At 34.8% G+C, this 20,781-nt stretch overlaps 1 protein-coding gene across 13 annotated transcripts in view; it reads right to left on the minus strand.

The window, feature by feature from the left end:
- Nucleotides 1–259: 259 nt before the first annotated feature.
- Nucleotides 260–20,781, minus strand: part of LOC110463802 (alpha-adducin-like) — an 82,582-nt gene continuing 62,060 nt past the window's right edge. For 7 of the 13 annotated variants that reach the window (XM_021518671.1, XM_021518665.1, XM_021518666.1 and 4 more), the window contains 7 exons: nucleotides 18,555–18,756; nucleotides 17,138–17,257; nucleotides 15,466–15,624; nucleotides 9,902–9,982; nucleotides 8,786–8,851; nucleotides 5,434–5,546; nucleotides 260–4,629 (listed from right to left, as the gene is read on the minus strand). In XM_021518671.1, coding sequence (XP_021374346.1) covers nucleotides 4,507–4,629; nucleotides 5,434–5,546; nucleotides 8,786–8,851; nucleotides 9,902–9,982; nucleotides 15,466–15,624; nucleotides 17,138–17,257; nucleotides 18,555–18,756 — 864 coding nt within the window. In that variant the 3' untranslated portion in view covers nucleotides 260–4,506. Of the gene's footprint in view, nucleotides 4,630–5,433; nucleotides 5,547–8,785; nucleotides 8,852–9,901; nucleotides 9,983–11,649; nucleotides 11,930–13,228; nucleotides 13,337–15,465; nucleotides 15,625–17,137; nucleotides 17,258–18,554; nucleotides 18,757–20,781 lie in introns of those variants that run through there. The other 6 variants (XM_021518672.1, XM_021518673.1, XM_021518676.1 and 3 more) reach the window with 6 other exon arrangements.

Raw genomic sequence — 20,781 nt, forward strand, 5'->3', positions numbered from 1 at the left:
GATCATTCCTACCAACTTTCAGTTCAATCGGCCCAGCAGAACTTGACTTTAAGTTTGAAATGTAAAATGTTAACGGACGACGGACGACGACGGACGAAAACGGATAGCAATAGGTCACTTGAGCTAAAGCTCAGGTGACCTAAAAAGTGCCATTGTAGTTACTGCTCTATACTTCATTGGGTAGTTACAAGAAAAGTGCCATTGTAGTTACTGCTCTATACTTGGTTCGGTGGGAACAAGAAAAGTAACAAACACAGCTGTAAGTATAGATGGTTTATTGACACAGCATGACTTTACGTAAGGACTACAAGCTGAAGGCAATCATGAGATGCAGTAATTTAATGAACATAAATGTCAGTCAGATGTCCCGAGCCTATATGGCTAAGGCCTGTACAAATAGAAGTGACATTGAGCAGTAAAGGTTGTCTAGAGTTGGACAGGATCAGGACTACACAAACAATTAACACAAATCTGGCTGTGTTTACATTATCTTTGACATTTAACACTAACAAACATAAAAAAAACAGTTTAGTCTCAAGAGCCAAAGACCGTCGTTTGTGACAAGGTCACAAAGATGTCAACATTTCAACCAGGTCAACATAGTGTAACCTGGGATACCAGTTCACAAAGGTCATGGCCATGGTAACCAGGTTACAAAGGTCATGACCTCGACTATGTCAACAGCTTGTGATCTTGCACAACAAGTCAAAATCTCGTGACCATGGGTACCGAATAGTGAAAACTCATAAAATAAACCCCTATTAAATTGTGGACATCTTAAGTGCATACGATGTGTAGTTTATAGAGAAAGAATACATTGCAGGTACAATCAAATGAAAAATATAAAAAATAATGAAGAACATAAAAATCTACATTTTGTTTTTTGAAACTTAAAATACATTGGTAAGCAGGTAAAATCAGGGTGATAATTGTTTATTTACAAGACACATAAAACATAGTTCATTCATAACATGAAGAATCACAGTACTACATTTGGCGCAATTAAAATGGAAAAAAAATGGCAGGGAATTGAAAATATGATGTCTAATGGCTAACATATAAGACCCTTACTTCATTCTTTGCTGACTCTGTCTAAATTTACATGAAGGTCTGATGCCAACAACATGATTTGCAGTTAATGAATGTTATCAAACCTTAAAATGTTGTTTTTGAAGTGAGGGTAACTACATTACATATGGTGGTAGAGTATAATATGGACAAATTTCTTTTTATCTTAATTTAACCTTTGTCTCTGCAATATCTTAATTTAACCAGAAAATTCTAATGTTTTTAATTTACTAAATATAGATATTTACAGCAAATAATCCTGCTCTTTCATTTATATTGCTAAATATCTAATTTGAAGTCGTCAAACCATTACTACTGTTAGGCATTGAGATATATATACATCATTTTTATTGTAATATTTGCAAAGTTTTATATCAATTTTAAATACTTGTAAATAGGAAAAGGTTTGTTATAATTTATTATTTGCATACGTGGATAACATTTCTTGACTCCAATGTGCATGCACAGTAAATCGTAAGCTACCTGAATGTATTAATCAAACAATCACTGCCCATTATAACGTGAATATATCCATAAATACAATAAATACTCAAATTGGAAAGACGGTAACATTTAGTAGCTAGTATTTAAAAAAAAAATCAACCAGGAATTTTAGAATGTATAAAGCACATTGCTTTCATTTCCCACAATGGACATATTATCTGAATTTAAATTTGTTTCTGAAATTGTTTTGACTGAACAACATTTTATTTTATTTGATTTTCAAACAAAAAAAACAAGCTCACAAGCTGCCAGAGATACTAAATATTCAACATATCCAACCTAAAAAAATGTATTGAGTTAATCATGTAGTTGACTAGTGACCTAAATTACATAAAACGGAATACAATTTACAAGCCCATTTCTAAAATGGTTTGACTACACTTAATTACAGGTTTTGTAAATTTAATGTTGGTTTATAGTGAAACAAAAAGATCAACTTGGATATCAACGACATGTAAACAGTAATATAATGGTGTACAAGTCGACAAGTTCACTTGCCCCAGTGCCACGCACGTTGCAGGTCATTTCCCCCTCCAACAGATCAATAAAATAGACTTAACCCAACCACAACTCGACCCCCATCTTGTCGCTAAACTCCCAATCGAAATTCAACATCACTATCAACCCGACAAACAGTTTTAACATGATTTGTGATGTTTCCCAAAACGGGAGTAAACCCTTAGACATTAAGTCTGTCAGGTACGTATATTTGGGTATTTTAACATTAACTCCTGTTTCTGCACAAAGGCATAACTCCAATTGTGCAACCAAAATGTAAAACCGACAACCAGCATACCAGTATGGAAATATACAAAATAAATTGGCAAGCCCAGATATAAAAATTTACTCACATAGAACATTAGTACACTTAGATTTTCTTTCTCACAAATCAAGTGTTATCTTTTTAACAATGAACTCTTCCATCTTTGTAACATTGTGATAAAAATTATTTGAGAAAATTGCACATTTAAGCATGATTACGATTTCCAATGTCATGCATTGTCTATCTTTTCTGCTTTCTTCCAGTATGAAAGACATTTTTCGTCTTAGTAAAAAATGATCCTGGTTAAGTTCATGTGATTCTTTTTATCTGCTCATACACATACTAGACTTACAGATAGTGCTCAAAACACCAAGAAATGGAGAAATAGAGAAATGGAACAATGGTAAAATGCTCAGGCAGACAGGAACACTGTACAACATAGGGGTGGAGAAATAAATGCACTGAACTTATCTTTTACAACATTAAATGATAAAGGAAGGGCGTCTCTGTTTTTTTGCGTGAATATGAAACAGTGCTGCCTCCAGGTGTGTCAGAACCCAATAAAAGCAGGCGAACCACAGACCAAGTCATGTGTGAATGTGACGATTTGGTTTATATGTTTTGTCGAGACAGAACTACACTTACGGGACTGACATCTGACACAAAAAGACTCTATACACTCAGTATATTTACACACAGTTAGTATTGCAACAAGCCTGGGTCAACATTCACCCAATTTGAGAGTTACTTCCCTTTGAACACAAAAATGTCTACGAACCCTTAACTCTAACCTCCCCCTTCCTAAATATGACCTTCATCTCCTTGAAATATTTTTTTTTCTGTGTTTATAAGTATGACCATGTGCACATACACCATTTTTTAATTAAACAAAATATTTTCATGTCGATGAAGTCTAAATATATTATTCTGAAGCAGAAAAAGCAGAATTAAATGTAGGTTACAAACATCTCGCACTACAAGCTGTGCAGAGATGCCATCAAAACACTGCTGGGACCCTTCAAGATCATTCATAGTAAAATACATACATAATGGCTTAATGAATGGAAGAGCATGTTTTCATAGATAGATTGATTTCTTTCGAGCAATGTATAAAATAAAAACAAAAGTTAAAAACGAATAAAACAAAGGAGCTGTTTGAAAAGAAAACAGGGAAAGCACCTATCCCCCTACCTAACAGGTCAAGAAATGTTTTCTCTCATCCGTCAAGCACTAGTGCCATAAGGAAAAGGACTACAAGCTGTAATTGGTCACCATCATCAATCGTCTATGCTCAACTTCAGGTGGGGTAAACTGCCTACATACCTGCCACACGCACACTGCCATTGTCTACCCTGAATCCTGTGGCAGATGTTTCAATTCAAGTGTGACCGTTTGTGCAACAGAGAGAATGGTAGGTATTGCCATTTGTCTCTAACATTTCAGACAGGCAAAAAAGAGCACAGTCCTTCATTGAGACTGGACTAAACAGACATAATCAAAACATTTGAAAGTAAGGATTTGAATTATTTTTTACATCAAGCAAATGTCTGTGGTAACTACTGGTGGCAAACCCAGCAACATGTTAACAGCCAGCTCAAACCCGGCAACAAGTCGACAGCCGGCTCAAACCTGCCAACCAGGCAACAGCCGGCTCAAACCCGGCAACTAGTCGACAGCCGGCTCAAACCTGGCAACCAGTCAACAGCCGGCTCAAACCCGGCAACATGTCGACAGCCGGCTCAAACCTGGCAACCAGTCAACAGATGGCTCCTTTATAAAATGGTCTACCAGACCAGCACATCTACTCCCGTACGATGCTCGCAATATTGCTTGCGGCTCTGTGCTTTTCTCTCCGTTTCAATCCTCGGGGGAAGCGTATGTATGAATAAGCTAGGGGAAAGTCTGCATATACATATTACTGAGTTAATCTGTCCACAGGAAGCTACAAGCTCCATCCCAATATGTCAGTTCTAAAAATTGGACCAAAAATGTTTAAAATACTTGTCATGTCGACACATGTGTCTTTTTCCAATATTTCTGTTCTTTACAAATCACAAGCAAAACAGTCAGCACAAACGTATGCCTCTGCTCCATGCAATTATAAAAAGTTTGCATCACTCCGCATATAAAGATCACATGACTTTGTCACATGTCAATTTGCAACTCTCGAACTAAATGGCACTTTCTTTACTTTCTTTATTCTTGGCCTTGCCAAAGGAAGGCATACGGAATTTCTTCTTCTTTTGCTTCTGTTTGTCCTTTGATGGTGATGGGTGCTCTTTAGTGGGAGAGCCCTGCGGAAAAAGAAATATAATTATATCTCCAAATACTTTCTATTAATGGAGTCTTATCAAGGAGCCACACCCTTAAGAAGAACAGAATTTCATAATCTGATAATGTAAATTTTCATGTCACAAGTTTTATGTCAACAAGCCAAATGTTGAACTGATAATGGCATCATGTTACATTGCCAAATGAAGCAAATGTAACATAATGCCGTAATCAATTCAGCATTTCGTACGAGCATTGTTAAAAATGCCATGGACTTGTTCAAATCACTAGTCAAATATGTCTTCAATCATTATTCCGTCCTTGCTTATTGCAGAGTTATCTTCTCTTGTGAGCAGGTATTGATTGTTACGTCATTGCTATGAGTGAGAAAATACTCTCACAAACCAATGACATAACAATCAATACCTGCTCGCACGAGCAGATAACTCTGCAATACGAAAAGACAGAATAAGCAAATTACAAAAGGAGAGGGGCAACTCCTGAATTCAAGTTTCCTCATATCTGTATTGATACTTGTGCTTTCTTCAATAAGTAATTGAATTAAAGTTGGTGTCTCTCAACCAATTGAATCAGGACTGACTTGTGAACGATTTAACATTATCTACGTAAAGGGATATTTATGGTATGGAAAAAAATCTGACTTAAGTTGTTTGGTGAAACCAAAACCTGCAATTACACATTTGCAAGCTGATCAATTACCGGTATGATGAAAGAAAATTTATTATCATTACGATCAGATCGGCAAAACCTTTTCTTAAAAGAATGACTTCTGATTGGTCAGCTGTCTTATAGTGTATAATCCTCACCTCTTTACTACTGCGATCTTCCAGTGTCTCTCCACCACTGGCACTATCTGTGGACTTCAACGTGTCAGATTTGGCGGGGGACGACGGCTTCTCGTCACCGTTCAGTTTACGATCTGAAATGGACCAAAGCAAAACCTATATACAACTAGACTGTAGGTAGGAATATTTAACTTCATGTAATTGTTAAAACCTTTTTTATTGAAAAGAAACGGTTGTAGTGATTTTTGGATGGCCTTCTGGATCGGAGGTTCAAATACACACATTACAGGGGTGTTATATACACTAAAGGCAAATGCATGCACAATACCAGGACTTGTATATGTCCAATATATTCCAGTTTACAGACAACATCAATATAGGTCGTGCTGATATATATATTTACTCATTTTGCAATTTACAACATTTATTGAAACTGGATCATTCAATACATAAAAGCAAAAACAATAATCAACACATATCTTGTGAAATATTGGTCATTTGTTGATAAATAATCTGCTGAAATAGGAAAATAATCTTTGGATAACTTCCACCAAAATTATTAAATATCTTCTATGTCATGCAAATAAGGCTAGATGAAACTTAAATTTCAGTTTACCACCCGAACCAGTATCATGCAAAAAGTGCATTTGTGAATCAGTAGAGTTGAACCTGTGTTAAGAGTATAGAAACCCTGGTCAACCTGTCTATAAAGGCCACCTGAGAGAGAAACAGGGACACCTGTATAGACAGGTGGTGACCTAGACAGACAGGTTATTATTGACGTAGAAAACTACATTAACTACATTCACCCCTACATCTTGAAACTGGACTTGCCCAGTCTTTGATTTGGTAAGGTTCAAATGTGACTGTAGGGGCCCCGAATGGGTTAAGGATATCTTCATGGCATTAGTTGTTCATAGACATAGTGCTCCCTTAGGTAGTTTTTTTCTGTAGAATTTAATTTGTGTTAAATATCTCTCACATAAATAAGTTCTTTTATAACCCTTTGCTTCAGTAAATGGGAAAGTAGCACCAAGTAAGAAATATGCCCAACTAACTAAGTTGTTGCTCATCTTTGATGAAGTTACCATGCAAAATGTTGGGTCTCTCTACCTTAAGTATCTTTCTAGTGCAGGCTTCATAGTTATAGAGAAATTTGGAAACAATAACCAGCACTACAGGGAAAAGAGAACAGATTACCTGAAATTTGTCACATTATCTTTTGCTTTTGTTACATTTTCCATAGCTATTTTTCTCATTTGCACACTGCTATTGGTTATTTGGACAAAATTAATTTCATCCGGTTTATCTTCAATATCATTAAATTTCATCAATATTTTTTTGTGGAAAAGGAAATTATCATTAACATATTTCTTGCTTTATAACTGTCTGCTATACTAAATGGGCAAGCCACTCCAAGTCAGAAATACGCAAAAAACAAATTGGAACTCTTCTTCTTTGGAGATACAATACAGCGCTGGTACACTCTAACCTTAAAACTGAAGCAGATTTAAGCTGGAGACAGCAGAAAATACAATCACAACTAGCTGACCATTGGTCAAACATGTCAAATAAGTGATTCACAAATTTAAAAAAAAATAAAAAAAATCCAAGAAACGTATTTCCATCCATGAATATGATATTGTTGTTTCAACTTGATAATATTTACCCAAAAGACTGGTAAGCATATTAAATATTTCCTGCAAACTCCAACTAAGGAGTATTTTGTTCTGCTGGCCAAAACAATTTAGATCTGCTTGTTTTAAATCATACTTGCCAACCCGCCTGTAAATTTGCTACACTTTTACCATATTCTAAGATCTAATGATTTCATCTGAAAGAACAACTCAAAATATGTCATTTTAAGGTGGTTGTTTGTCCCCAGGGAGCATTGCACACGTTCATTTATGTTTATTTTTTAGCATACAGCTTCTCCCCCATGGAAATTTTAAAAAGTTGGCAAGTAAGTTAAATGTATTAACTTTTATGTCTAATGCCGACAACATGTAAACCTTTGTTGATAAAGAGCACAGGGTGTTATGTACTAGAAATGAGAGGTGGTAGTGAACACAAATGCTGAAGTACTGTATTTCTATCTAGTTAATGTTAATCAATATGGAGAATACAAAAATCTAGTATGTTAAATACGACTGAGATTTTGAACTGCAGAGCTGAATGAAAATTAAAGCATGCCATCCATTGTAAGTCTTGATAATTGGATAAAAAGATAATAAATAAACGAAAACTTTACAGAAGATATTAACAAAACATGTACATAAAGTTCTATAAACGAAAACTTAACAGAAGATATTAACAAAATGATACCAAGATCTTAGTATTTTGTACCCTTGTTGACTTAGACTTCATTAAATAAAGCCTTTATACAAAGCAATGAGGTATATGACTTGATGAACTTGTACTTGTATTTGAATTTCCTTCTACTACTGAGAAAGTTAAATACTGATGATGATTGAATGCTTTTAAGTAATAAAAAGAACAAAATAAATATTCACCCAACACCACTATAACAGTAATAGAAGCTGAACCTAGTATGCAGATAACATTACACAGTTAGACAGAGCAACAAGACAGAGCAGGATTCAGGATTTGAGGAATCGGTTTAGCTGGAAAAAGCTTTTGCCAAATTGAACACCATATCTGACTGAAATTGGATCTTGTAATCTAAGTGCTCTTCTCAAAATGTTAATTGATTGGCTGAAATGAGAGATCTAAAGAACATAAACTCTTTTAAATGTTTTTATGATATGACATCATAACTGTATAATGGGAAATTTTCGCAGTCAAGTATTCGTGCTTTTCTGATAAAATCCATGTTCACCTTAATGCTAAATCTGCCATTCACATGTAATTACTATATGTTGTATGTTGTGTATATATATTTGCTCTCATGATAAGTTTGCCCTCATTAGGGAGGGCAAAAAAGGCGAAAATTTCCCGCAATACAGTAGCTCTCTCTCAGAACGTAACCACAATGCAATTAAATCCAAAATAATTTCATCACTGAACGAATACAAATTTTCCATTTTCTATGATTTCTTTTATATATTCTTTCTATTCTATCTTAAATCCCCAGAAGTTTGCTTAGATTACAAATGTAGATAGAATGTGATCTAATTCAAACCTCTGTGTTCGATGCCGAACATGTAGACACTTTCTAATGACAAACATTTAAGAAGCATGCAGATGTAAAATGTTAGCTAAATAGAAACGGGTTAATTGGCCATCCCAAGAGGATAGAAATGTAGTGTAATCCACTATCCCCGTGGAGAGTGGTTTTAGGAAGAGATCTCCATCCCAGGGGGATTGCGTATATACAGGTATCTCCTCCGTTCCGGAGGTGCTGCCACCTTACCTTTGCCTTTAGCTTTACGTTCAGACTTAGAGCGTCCAAAGTTGGACTTAGTGAGTTCCTGTATTACTGTGAAAAACAGTGAGCCTCCATTACAACAACTATATGGCTTCAGACAATCTGATGTTAGCACGACAGACTTGGATATACTTGTGCAAACACAATAGCGCGATCTCTAAATTATTAAAATGTGCATTACAGTGAACATATAGCATATCGATTTAAAAACCTGAATCATCGAATTTAGGACTACATTTTAGCACTCATGGATAAACCACGCACAAAAACATTTACAAAAAAATATTAATAAAACGTTAATTCAACTTATCAAGTATTATGCCAACATTCTATGAGCAGGTTTACTTGCACAAACATATGACTTATATATTCAACACTGTACATAAATATGTACACTCAGAAATACAAAAGGTGCTAAAATTAGAATATGGTAGGTTTTCAACACTGTGTGTTTGCATGAACTTGAAGAAGGATAATATTGAAGAAATCTACAACATTTATTGTTATCAATTAACAAGGGGAAAAACGCTCTAAATTAGTTGGAATAATAGTTCAAATTAAACCCATCACTTCCTTAAGTAGCCAGGAAAGAACAAAACATTAGCCAATATTATCGTGAAATGAAACTAGAGAAAATCGCAACTTTCCTTCACCTGCGTGTTTTAAATCAGGATGAAAATGATGTGATAATTAAATGTGAACCAAATTAAACCACTCAGTGAAATGAAATGTTATAGACGATTGGAAAATACACAACTATGGATATTTACAGAAAAACACAATTTAAGAATATGTAGCACGGTTTGAACTTTTTCACTGTGACAGCAAACTCTTTTAACAAATGATTTTTCAGATCAAATGTGATTAGCAAATGTAGTGTAAGGTTTTTCCCATATCCAGTAAATCCCAATAAATGTGGAACCAAAATTCAATTCTAGAAATTAAATATTCTTCATTCAATTATACAGGGAACTTGATGTTTTTCAGGACTATTTAGGGAAACCAAAATGTCAGGACAAAAAAAATATGCTGTAATGTAGTAACAAAGTTCACCGAAATTTCAGGGTCTTTAGGTCATAAGGTCATATAGGGCATGCTTACGTTCCGGACTTTTAGGGGGTTCCCGTGTGGACTCTGACCGCTGTAGTACGACGGGTGCCGGGGAGGTTGGAGAGGCAGGCTCTGTTACACATGCAAAAACAACATCAAACATGCTAAACCTTCTCTCCCCCATCCAGCCACCATGAACTCTACTGTCTTTGTTACAGACCAGTCCATTGGTAGGCAGTAGGGGGTGCAGCAAAGGTTAACTAGGAACACACAAACAAAATATACACAAATTGTACTGAAGCATGTTACATTGATCACACTTCTGAAATAAAGTCACAACATCGAAAACTATATCTAGAAATGCAAATTACAACATCCAACCAATCATAATAACACATTAAGGTACTCTGGAGTTATATGTTGCTGGTACTGTATATTTTTCAATCCAGTCATTTAAGAATTATGACAATTATCACAAATGATATATTTTTAAATAAGATAGTACCTGACAATGTCAACAATTTATGCACTTGACACTTAATCTTTCAAAACTTCTACAACAGTTACATGCACCAAGGTACTAAAATAAAGGTGTTATAATGTGAAGGTAGTTTTAGGCCCGTTTAGCTAGGATGCTTCAGTTTTCATGCAGTTTTGTTACCGATTTACTTGTAGCCATTCAGTGTCACTACCCCAATCTCAGTCCACAGAGCTAGTAATCACATTGTGGGTTTGTGATAGTCACAATATTGATAATTCAATGATGCCCAAACCCCAATCATAACCCCAATCAACCTGATTGCAAGTGAATTCTTTCAACCTTCAATGATTACAAAAATAAAAGACAAAACACCACATATTATAGGTATCACAGCAATATCAAACATGCTTGTATGATTTATATCTAATATTGTAAATCTGTGAAGGAAACAGCCTGTTAAAGGAGAAAGTCAAAGATGATGTGAAGGTTTTGTATTATTATACACTACCGCATGCAAGCCATTTCCAGTGTGTAAGGTGTTGCCTCCCCTATCTACATGTAGGATTGCCTCCCCTGCAAGCTAAAAATTGTAGTTCAAAACCTCCACATTATCTTGGTTATGTAATCACAATTTATTGACATCTAACAGCAAATCAAGTTAGAAGTGAAAATCAATTAGTGATCAAGATGATATTAAAGTGCCATAGGAATTCTAATTTGTCTTCAATTTCTTGTGTTTGTGAGCTGAAATTCTAAAAGGACTGGCAGTGAAAAATTGAAAAACATGTTCTCATCTACAGTTTGACAAAAAATGAACCAACAATTCATGTGAATTCAGAAGACCACAGATTCAAAGATCATATTTCTCATAACATTATAAACTGTGATGTTTTTGCCCTGCTAAAACAACCTCCCTTGCATTTTATATGATTTATATTCTCTATAACGATTCTACAGTATGTATCCAGCATGAAAATACTGACAGGAGGTTGAATTTATGGTTGTCATCGCCCGGGGCAAATCAATGAAAATAAAATTTGAGCAAGAATTTACCTTGGTAGTAATGTTCATGATATTCCCATGAAAAATTTACAAAATGGCTGTCGTTTTCCCTTTAATATCTACATAAAATGTATCCATTCTTTCCTATTCCGTCTTTGCGTATTGCAGAGTTATCTTCTCTTGGGAGCAGGTATTGATTGTTACGTCATTGGTTTGTGGGAGAAAATTAAGTTGTTTTCTCAAAAATTGATGACGTTCCTCTCACAAACAAGCAACCTAACAATCAACACCTGCTCCCAAGAAAAGATAACCCTGCAATACTCAAAGACGTAATAATTGCTTCTGATCATTTTCAGGCACTCTCTTCGAATAGTCAAGGAAGTATATTTGGAAAGATGCATCATTAACTCCTGAGAGGGTTTGATCTGAGAATCCGCGGTCGGTCTATACTACGATATGTGAGGGGTACACATTGTGCCACTAAAGATGAACCACGCAGACTTTGTTTGTACCTAACCGCTGAGAAGGAACGGGGGGAACATATACGTCATCTATGGCAGTCTCCCTCCAGGCACCCGATTTGGGTCGCCGATGTGCTAAAAAAAGGCAACAAAAATATGGGATTGCAATGAAACCAAGCATGACCAAAGAAGGGGATAATGATGATAACTAACAAGGGGAGATAAATGATATTAAATCATGTGAAATAAGTTTGGAGAAGCAGGGACACTTATTTTGTTAAATAAATTATATAATGGGAAAATGAAATGTAAAGAAACTCCCGTAAATGAAATTGTGAAATGGAATAAAATTTGACTTTCCAAAAAAATACTTTATTTTTTTTAAATTCTGCTAAAAAGCTATTTGTAAACCCACAGTATGGAAATTATGATCTTTTTTATAATAAATGCAATGATGTACCATTTAAATATATGTTAGAATATATAAAATATGTTTTCCATTTGAAAATTTTCTCGATTACATAAATATATGATTATCTTCTTGATTACATAAAAATCCAATGCATATATGCCAGTTAAATTTCAAAGCGCTCAATAAATTGCTACAAATTATTTTCCAATATATTATTAATCAATGTCCAAGTATAGTTTTGATGTATATCTTTGGTCTAGTAGTATTTGTGAATATAATTTCTGTAAATTTCCGATTAAAACTTCCAAAAAAAAACATGCCTGTCCCCCCAATATATATATTTTTGAATATATATTTTTATAATCTCCGAGTATCACTGATATATATTAATGTCTGGCCTGGGCAGATATCAGACTTTCATATCCAACCTTATCTAGCATTCCTTTCTCTTGTTCTCCTTTCAAGGATACCTTGTCTATAAAACAATATATTTTGAATTCTATAAAATTCTCGTTCAGCTTCAAGGATCTCATCTATCAATCTGATTCATGGTTACAGAATAATTCTTTCAAGCAGTTTTCTGATTACAAATATATTTTTCCACTTATTCCTCTGATTTATCAATGTGTAGATGGATAAAAGTTCAAGCGTTTGGCATCGGATGAGTAGCTTCCTTTCAGGGAATTAATTATGTAATTGACAAGATTAAAATACTTCAAAGACTAGAATTTCCAAGTATTCCCTCATAACAACTGGACAGATAATTTGACATTTTTAAACCTATGCTATATACCGACGAAACACTCTCCTAATAACTGTAATTGGAGCCCCATGATGATGGATAATGTTACACACAAATTACAGTACGACTAAAATGACATTATGATCGGTGAATAAAAATGCACAAACCCCGCGTATGAATTAAAACGAGTAAAAACTAGAACCAACTCCGCACTAAAACCCTGCATACAGACGGAGCAAGCGCACGACTACACGAGAACGAAAGTGAGGCTGGCACCCACCCTGATACTTATCGTCAGTGCTGTACATGTGGCTAGGCGGTACATAGGGGTCTAGTATATCGTCTATATTGGTCTCCTTCGACATTCGCTTCTTGCGAGGAGCTGAGACTGTGAAGAAAATGTGTTTACGTATTTAAAGGAAATCCAGGGCAAGCAAACGATGTACAATGGTGTGCTGCAGTGTCTCTAGCAAATAAAATGTTTAACGTCTGAACAAAATAAACTGGTTAATTAGGAGATGATAAAGCAAACATGGACATAGACTTGTAGGTGTAGACAGGAACATTTAACAGTAAACTTTGAAACAACGGAACAACGAACGGGAAGTCAACTGAATTTTGACTTCTTTTAGTGTAAAACCAACCAAAGCGTAATAAAAAACAAGGAAAGGGGGCAGACATAAAGACAACAAAAACAGGAGGAAGGATAATATGTACATTGTAGAATGTCTCGTGAATGAGAACCAGATAGTATGTTGTATACAGAAATCGTACATATATTGAAGTAGAGAGTGATGAGGTATATGTGCAGGACAAATGAAACTGATGAACTCTGTCTGCCAATGATTTCAGTCAATATTGCAGACCTGTAAATAAATTGATCTTGATTGGCACGTAGAACTGCCAGCAGTCGGCTGGTGAAATCTAGTGATCATAGTGGTACAGTAGTTACATTACAAGACTGGCACCTCATGTCAACTTATGGCAGTCTTTGACCCGTAATCTCCTCTTTAACAAAGCAAACACATAGAAAGATGACAACCTGCTGATAAAGTATAGTCTTACATAATGCTAGGGATGACTCCATCCCTTATTAAACATGCATGAACTTTCTAGTAGCTCCTGTGAAAAAAATGTCTGTGTTGACTAGCCATGTTACCCGCTACAACAGAATGATGGGTGTGGAAACATATCAATATGCACACTTATCAAATATTGAACCAATGAAAGATTTAAAGCAATTTGTCAGTTTAAAGATCCCTCCACAAACACTAGGACGCTGTACCAAGTAAAATTTCGGCTGATAAACAATTCAATTTTGATACTCATTTTCTTTTACCATTAAGAAGATTATCTAGATATAATTATGTCATACAAATTTAATCAATAAATCTTTGGTCTGTTGAATTTTTTAAATTATCTTGACTGATATGAACAAGAGTTTGATTTCAGTTTCATGGAGAAATAATGGCTGAGAACAACAAATTTCTATGTATAGTGTCTCTTTCAATTTTGAACTTTTATGTTCATTGATGGTATATAAGTTTAATTTTTCAGTAGGTAATAAATACAGCCACATGTTTGGGACTTCCAGTACAAACAGATTAAAGAATATATATTACATCAAAAGCAACTTTGTTCAGACTTGAACACATCTTATAATAGCTTATAATCATTTGAGCAGTGACTATAATACAAAAGTGCAGAATATTTATTTAGACGGTATGGTAATCATTGGGTAGTTTTGAAAGTTAATTCCTGATATTACATAATGATTATGTATTACATATGTGAGTGATACGTTCTGCCATTTAATGGTGGTTGAACCTCCATGCAGTGTGAATGGATTATAGGAACAATCAGAAACATGACTTGAGAGCATGCAACCAGTATAGATCACAAAACTGGAACATTGTTCCAACACAGGATACTGAAAGTAGCATGAAATAGGTACAAACAGGTTACAGGACATTCTAGGGAGCGTGGTACCTGTATAGGTTATTCCTATGGAGCGTGGAAAAGTAAAAAACACTCTAGGAAGCATTGTGCCAGTACAGGCTACTGTGGAGAGCATAGCATCAGTATGAAACACAAAATAGGGCACTGTAGGGAAAAGTGGTATCAATAGTAAAATAGTCACATGCATGGTACCTTTAACCATTTCACCCATATGCAACTTTAGTAGACTCTACCATGCATTCATCTGGATGAGTCCATTATGGTCTACAGTGGTGAAAGGGTTAAAGGATACTGTATGAAGAATGACATAAGTACAGATACAGTAGGGAGCATGATATCAGTATGCGCTGCTGTGGGATGCTCTATGGAGCATGCTACTACAGGGAGTATGACATCAGTATTGGACACCATAGAGAGCACGGTATCAGTGTATGATGCTGTGAGATGATCTGTAGAGTATGGTATCAGTACATGCTACTGCAGGGAGTATGACATCAGTACAGGGCACCATAGGAAGCATGGTATCAGTGTATGCTGCTGTAGGGAAGAACTACTGACCTGCCGTACTGGGAAGGGGAGACTGAGTGGGAGGGGTGGGATTTTTGGTGAATACATCATCGTCGTCGTCATCTTCCGTCACCGGGGACTTTGAAGCAGTGTTTAGCCTGGCAGTCACTGTCGCTCCAGACTGACCGGACACACTACCAGCTGAACGCACTATCATGCAATTACAACAAGCATGCAAGGTAATACAGTCTTAAGTCTACAGGCACAGTGTCGGACATGGCTTTGTATGCTAAGGTTCTTGGACAGTATTTCACTTAAAAGAGTTAAGCATTTCAATCAATTGCAGATAACGTACTATCCAAACTGGATTTTTTCATTTAACTTCGTTTTTTCTTCAATATTTTCAAATAATCTTAAACAACACTTTTTTTCCCACATTTAGATCAAAATATCTCAAAATAAGTTTGGAAAGTGTATTGTCAAAAGAATAAAGTTTTTTCTTGTCTTTGTATTATAAACACTTTAGGAATTTCTGGATCGGTTCTTGAATATTTTACAACACAAAAAGCCAAGGCCAATATACTGAATATGTCTTGGCAGTTACCTTGACCTAATGTTAGGACTAGACGACCAGTCTCAATTGATAATAGGCTTAGTTACAAGACTATGATCAATTATTTATTTTTTAATTAGATAATACGACTTTGATCAATTATTTATTCTTTAATTAAATTAATTTCATGAATTTAACATATCAATATTAAGTCAAACTTGACTTGATATTGATCAACTGTTTCTGAAAATGTCTGAATTTCAAACTTCAATTTTTCAAAGCTACAAAGTAATTTCACTTAAGCAATTGTCCTAGTGAACTGTTGTCTAAAAGAAGATATTTTTTCAAATAAATGACGTATATGCATTTAATATTTTAATACTAACAGTTCACTAAGAATATACAAAAGCATTGGATGGTTAGTAAAACGAAATACAGGCAAATATGATAACATCCGATATAACATTTTTTTTCCACCACCAAAGTAATTTGCATGTTTATATTTGCCGATACTCGTAGGAGTAACCACACACACTAACGACTACAATGATACAAATCTATGCAAACAGTATATATACAGTACACTCGACTACAAGCAAAGCAGTAGATAACATCTAACAGTATATAATATTGTCAGTGACCTTTTCCTATAGCAATAGGGAGAAAACAATGGCCTTGTACATCAATATATTCACTACACAACAAGACCATGGGAGGATTGTCACTTGTGTCATCTCTCTACTATGATCGGAGATTACTGGGTTTTTTCACCTTTTTTATTTTCACTTTCAAAATCAGAGGAATTCTCAATACTGCTTTCTGCACAAACTATTTTTGTTCATCATATAGAACAGTGAAACTATGGCATTTTGAAAATTTTGCAAGTTTCTTTTTCATTGTAAGTATATCTCAAGACTTTTTTTCCAGATTTTGCCAGGGTTTGACCATTACAAAAATTACTTTTTTTTTTTTTTTGAAAAGTGATAAAGTGTATTGCTTGTGACAATTTCCCAACTCTGATTAAATGTGTAGATAAAATTGTCTAACAGAAATAGGTCACAAGAAAAACACTCGTTCCACAACATCAACAAATAGGAAAGTCAGACTCTGTACTTCTCCACTGAACAACAGTCAAATAATAAGTGGTAAGGGAAAGGGGAGGCAACTCACCCTCTTCAACAGGTCTTGTTTCCGTCAGCGAAGATTGTGACGACTTCTGTTGCTGTTGTATGGTCTGCATGCGCTCGTCTGTGGAGATGAGTTTACCATCTGGGCCTGGCTCCATTGTATCTTTTAAAATTAAGACTGACTAATAAGTTATGGATCATTTAATCAAAAAGGTCATATATGGCCAAAAAGCAAAATATACAATGTCAGCACATCTTTTTTCGTATTAATTTCAATTTCACAAATACATTGTATTTTAACACCCAGATTAATTACAAAACATGATTCCGTTATTCCTGATTATCTATTCTTATTTGTAACAGATAAAATATTGAATTATTTCATAACATATAAGCAGATATTTTCAGGACCATGAATAAGATTGTTTGTTTGATATTTAAAAACCCATCAAGGCAACGATGTGATCAATACTGTTCGGGACCATTATTTACACAAAACTGGGCCCAAATATAACTGGCCTTTCTGGAAAAGTGTTACTGCATTTAATACATGTACACATATCTACCACTACAAAATTAATTGAAATAAAAAATACAGAATACATTCAAAGTCCATGTCTTACTATTTTTGGTTCTATGAAACACTAATAATATTTTGGACAAAGAAACAGTTAACTAATCTAGGCATTTTGCAGTTACCGGGAAACTTTCACCCGTCATATTTTCGCCCATCACTGGTAGAATATGTTTTTGCACAATGTTAATTTTGCTCTTTACACATGTTATTGCTAAGTAAAGTATGTTGTGTACTTATTTTCACTGTCGTGATAAATTTGCCTTTATTAGGGCGGGAGAAAAAGGCGAAAAATTTAACTGCAGCATAAATTTCCTGTTATACTGTATTGCATGCAGACTTATGATGGGCAATCGGTTTAAAATCATCATTGATACTCGGTTTGTAATTGGAAGTAGCAAATCGCTCGATGATCAATTGCATCATCTGGTTATAATTTGTTTGGGACTTAATACCCAAATAAAGTGATGACACTACCATTACACCAATAGACAGAGTTGTTCACTACACACTAGGTTTGTTCTTTTATAATGAAAGGACATCAAGCAACTTTTATACATTTATATCAATCATATAGTAAAAATCCTAACAATGTTTACATATCTACCACTCCAAAATTGATTAAAATAAAAAAAATACCAGTGATGGGCGAACATATGACAGGTGAAAGTTCCCCAGTAACTGCAAAATGCATAGATTAGTTAAATGTTTCTTTGTCACAAATATTATTAGTGTTTTCATAAAGCATACTTTACATGGAAGTCATTTTAAAATACTTTGATTTCAATGATGGACTGATTAATCAATCATGGAATTTGTAATCGATAATCAGAATCAGAAATTGCAAACCGATCGATTTTCGATTATGATCGATCATCATCCTTACCTGGTTCACCGGACCCCACAGGACCTCCCTGTACCTCAATCTTATACCGTTCAATTTCGTCCTCAGTCATCGACTCAAAGGGGTTGGCCTGGTACTGAGACTTGTACACCTGTACGTTATGTTGCTGGTCGCGTTGGATGATGCCCTTGGATGCGGCTCCGATCACGATTATGCTGTCACCCACCTGACTTAGGGAACCGTCCTACAATGAATCAGTGAATTTAAATCTGGTTTGGTTTTTACAGTCACTGCGACCTAATTATAGTGTTATAAAAAATTACCTGTTTTCACGAAAAGATAAAAAAACCTTCTGTGTATTAAAGTAAACATTATGATTTAAAATGAAGTTCGGTCAAAGTGACTTAAAAGAAAAACCTTACTAGATGAATTATGAATATGATCAGATGTGATGACAGCAAAACAATATAAAATATTCCTAAAGTGAGTCTTTTCCACCCATATCAAATAGCAATTTAATAGATAGGCAAATTTATCAACAGACTACTGTATACCAGGATATTTTGCCCTTCGACAGTTAAATCATTTTCGCCAAATATTAAATTTGCCCTTCACATTTAATTACCATGGATATGATATTGTTGACAAACGTTCACTGTAATGATAAATTCGTCCATGTTACGGAGGGCAAACAAGGCAAAACTCAAACCGCAGCGAATATTTCCCAGTATACAGTAGTCTAAAGATTTAATTTTCCACATGGACGTATTTCTTGTTTCTTATGAAACTTAATCCTTCAAGAATGTAGGGTATTTCACAGTATATCATATGAGCATGTTTATGGAATAGGTAATATTTATGATTACAAATGCCAAGTATCAATTGATTTGCTGCCAAATGATGACATCAGGAGAAAATGAACTTGTGAAATGATCGATCACATCAGCATAAAGAGGTAGATTTTTTTTAAAAAGAAAAACATTTTAATAACATATAAAAAAGGCATTACCAAATTGAAATAAAATTTCAAATCACTAAACTATTATGAGCAATAAGCATAACAATGAAAGCAATTAGTTGACATATGCATGATACAACATCATAGATCAAAAACATACACAGCTACGTGAAATTTGACATTTAACATCTCAGCACAATTATAGCGAAATACAGCAAATCTGAAATGTCTTTGATCATCAATCTGCTTGAAAAAGCCACTTAAGCGTTTTTCTGTGCAGCATCATACATTTTATCCTCTTTGAATTGTGCTCAGTTTCAGATCCGGTGAAAGCTTCAGGCAGCCATAAACACTGATGTAAACATCAGTGACGTGCATCATGCCAATATAGCTACCACATTTTGTCTCTTAACTCATTCAACCCTGAAGATACATTCGAACTCCTCCAATTCAAAGGTTGGAATAGTTCATTATGAAGTTTCAGGAGTGAATGAGTTAAAACTAAACTACTGCAATTTGTTAGAGGATTTCTTTTTATTTACGTCAAATTTTCCACAAAAGCATCAACACTTCCAGCTCTGTGAATTTCGGTGAGGTTAGATGAGAAGCAAACCCGATTCAACTGAATAGATGTGAAATTATTTGATTATTTCACTAAGTCACTCAAGGCAGTTGGAGACACAATGTCCCTTATAAGTTGAAAATCCGGAGCTATTTAGATGATAACCGTCATGGATACATGTAGTATACAGAATCCCTGCTAATAGCTCAACAGTGACAAGTTTCGGAGCCAAAACATGTCCATACCATGCCTGAATATATCATCTATACTCAAAATTCTGCCATGTGGTCCCAGCTTCATTGAAATTTATTTCATGAAGTGCAAGACTAAAGTAAACTTAATATTCAATTTATTCAAAATAATGATAGAGAAAATGAACTGTATTAGTTATCACTGTTTTAGTTCACATTATAAACTACTAAATACCTAACTCATTCACCCCTAAAGACACATTTGAAGTCTTCCAATTCAAAGGTTGGAATAGTTCATTATGAAATTTCAGGGGTGAACGAGTTTAGTCAAAACTGGTTATAGTTACAGAAACAGGAAATGTTTCATGAAAACCAACATTGGACTATGGAATACTAAGTTACAAATTAAGTGAAAGCAGACAGATTATTCCAGACATTAAACCGATACAAATTCTGCTACTCACAGTTCAATCTTGATAACAACATCATGTGATTAATTTGTTATTGTTTTCATGCCAAATACTGTATTATCATTGCTTCATGTTTTGTTTTCATGTC

Source organism: Mizuhopecten yessoensis, unplaced genomic scaffold (genome assembly GCF_002113885.1).
Source record: "Mizuhopecten yessoensis strain PY_sf001 unplaced genomic scaffold, ASM211388v2 scaffold10931, whole genome shotgun sequence".
Classification (NCBI taxonomy): domain Eukaryota; kingdom Metazoa; phylum Mollusca; class Bivalvia; order Pectinida; family Pectinidae; genus Mizuhopecten; species Mizuhopecten yessoensis.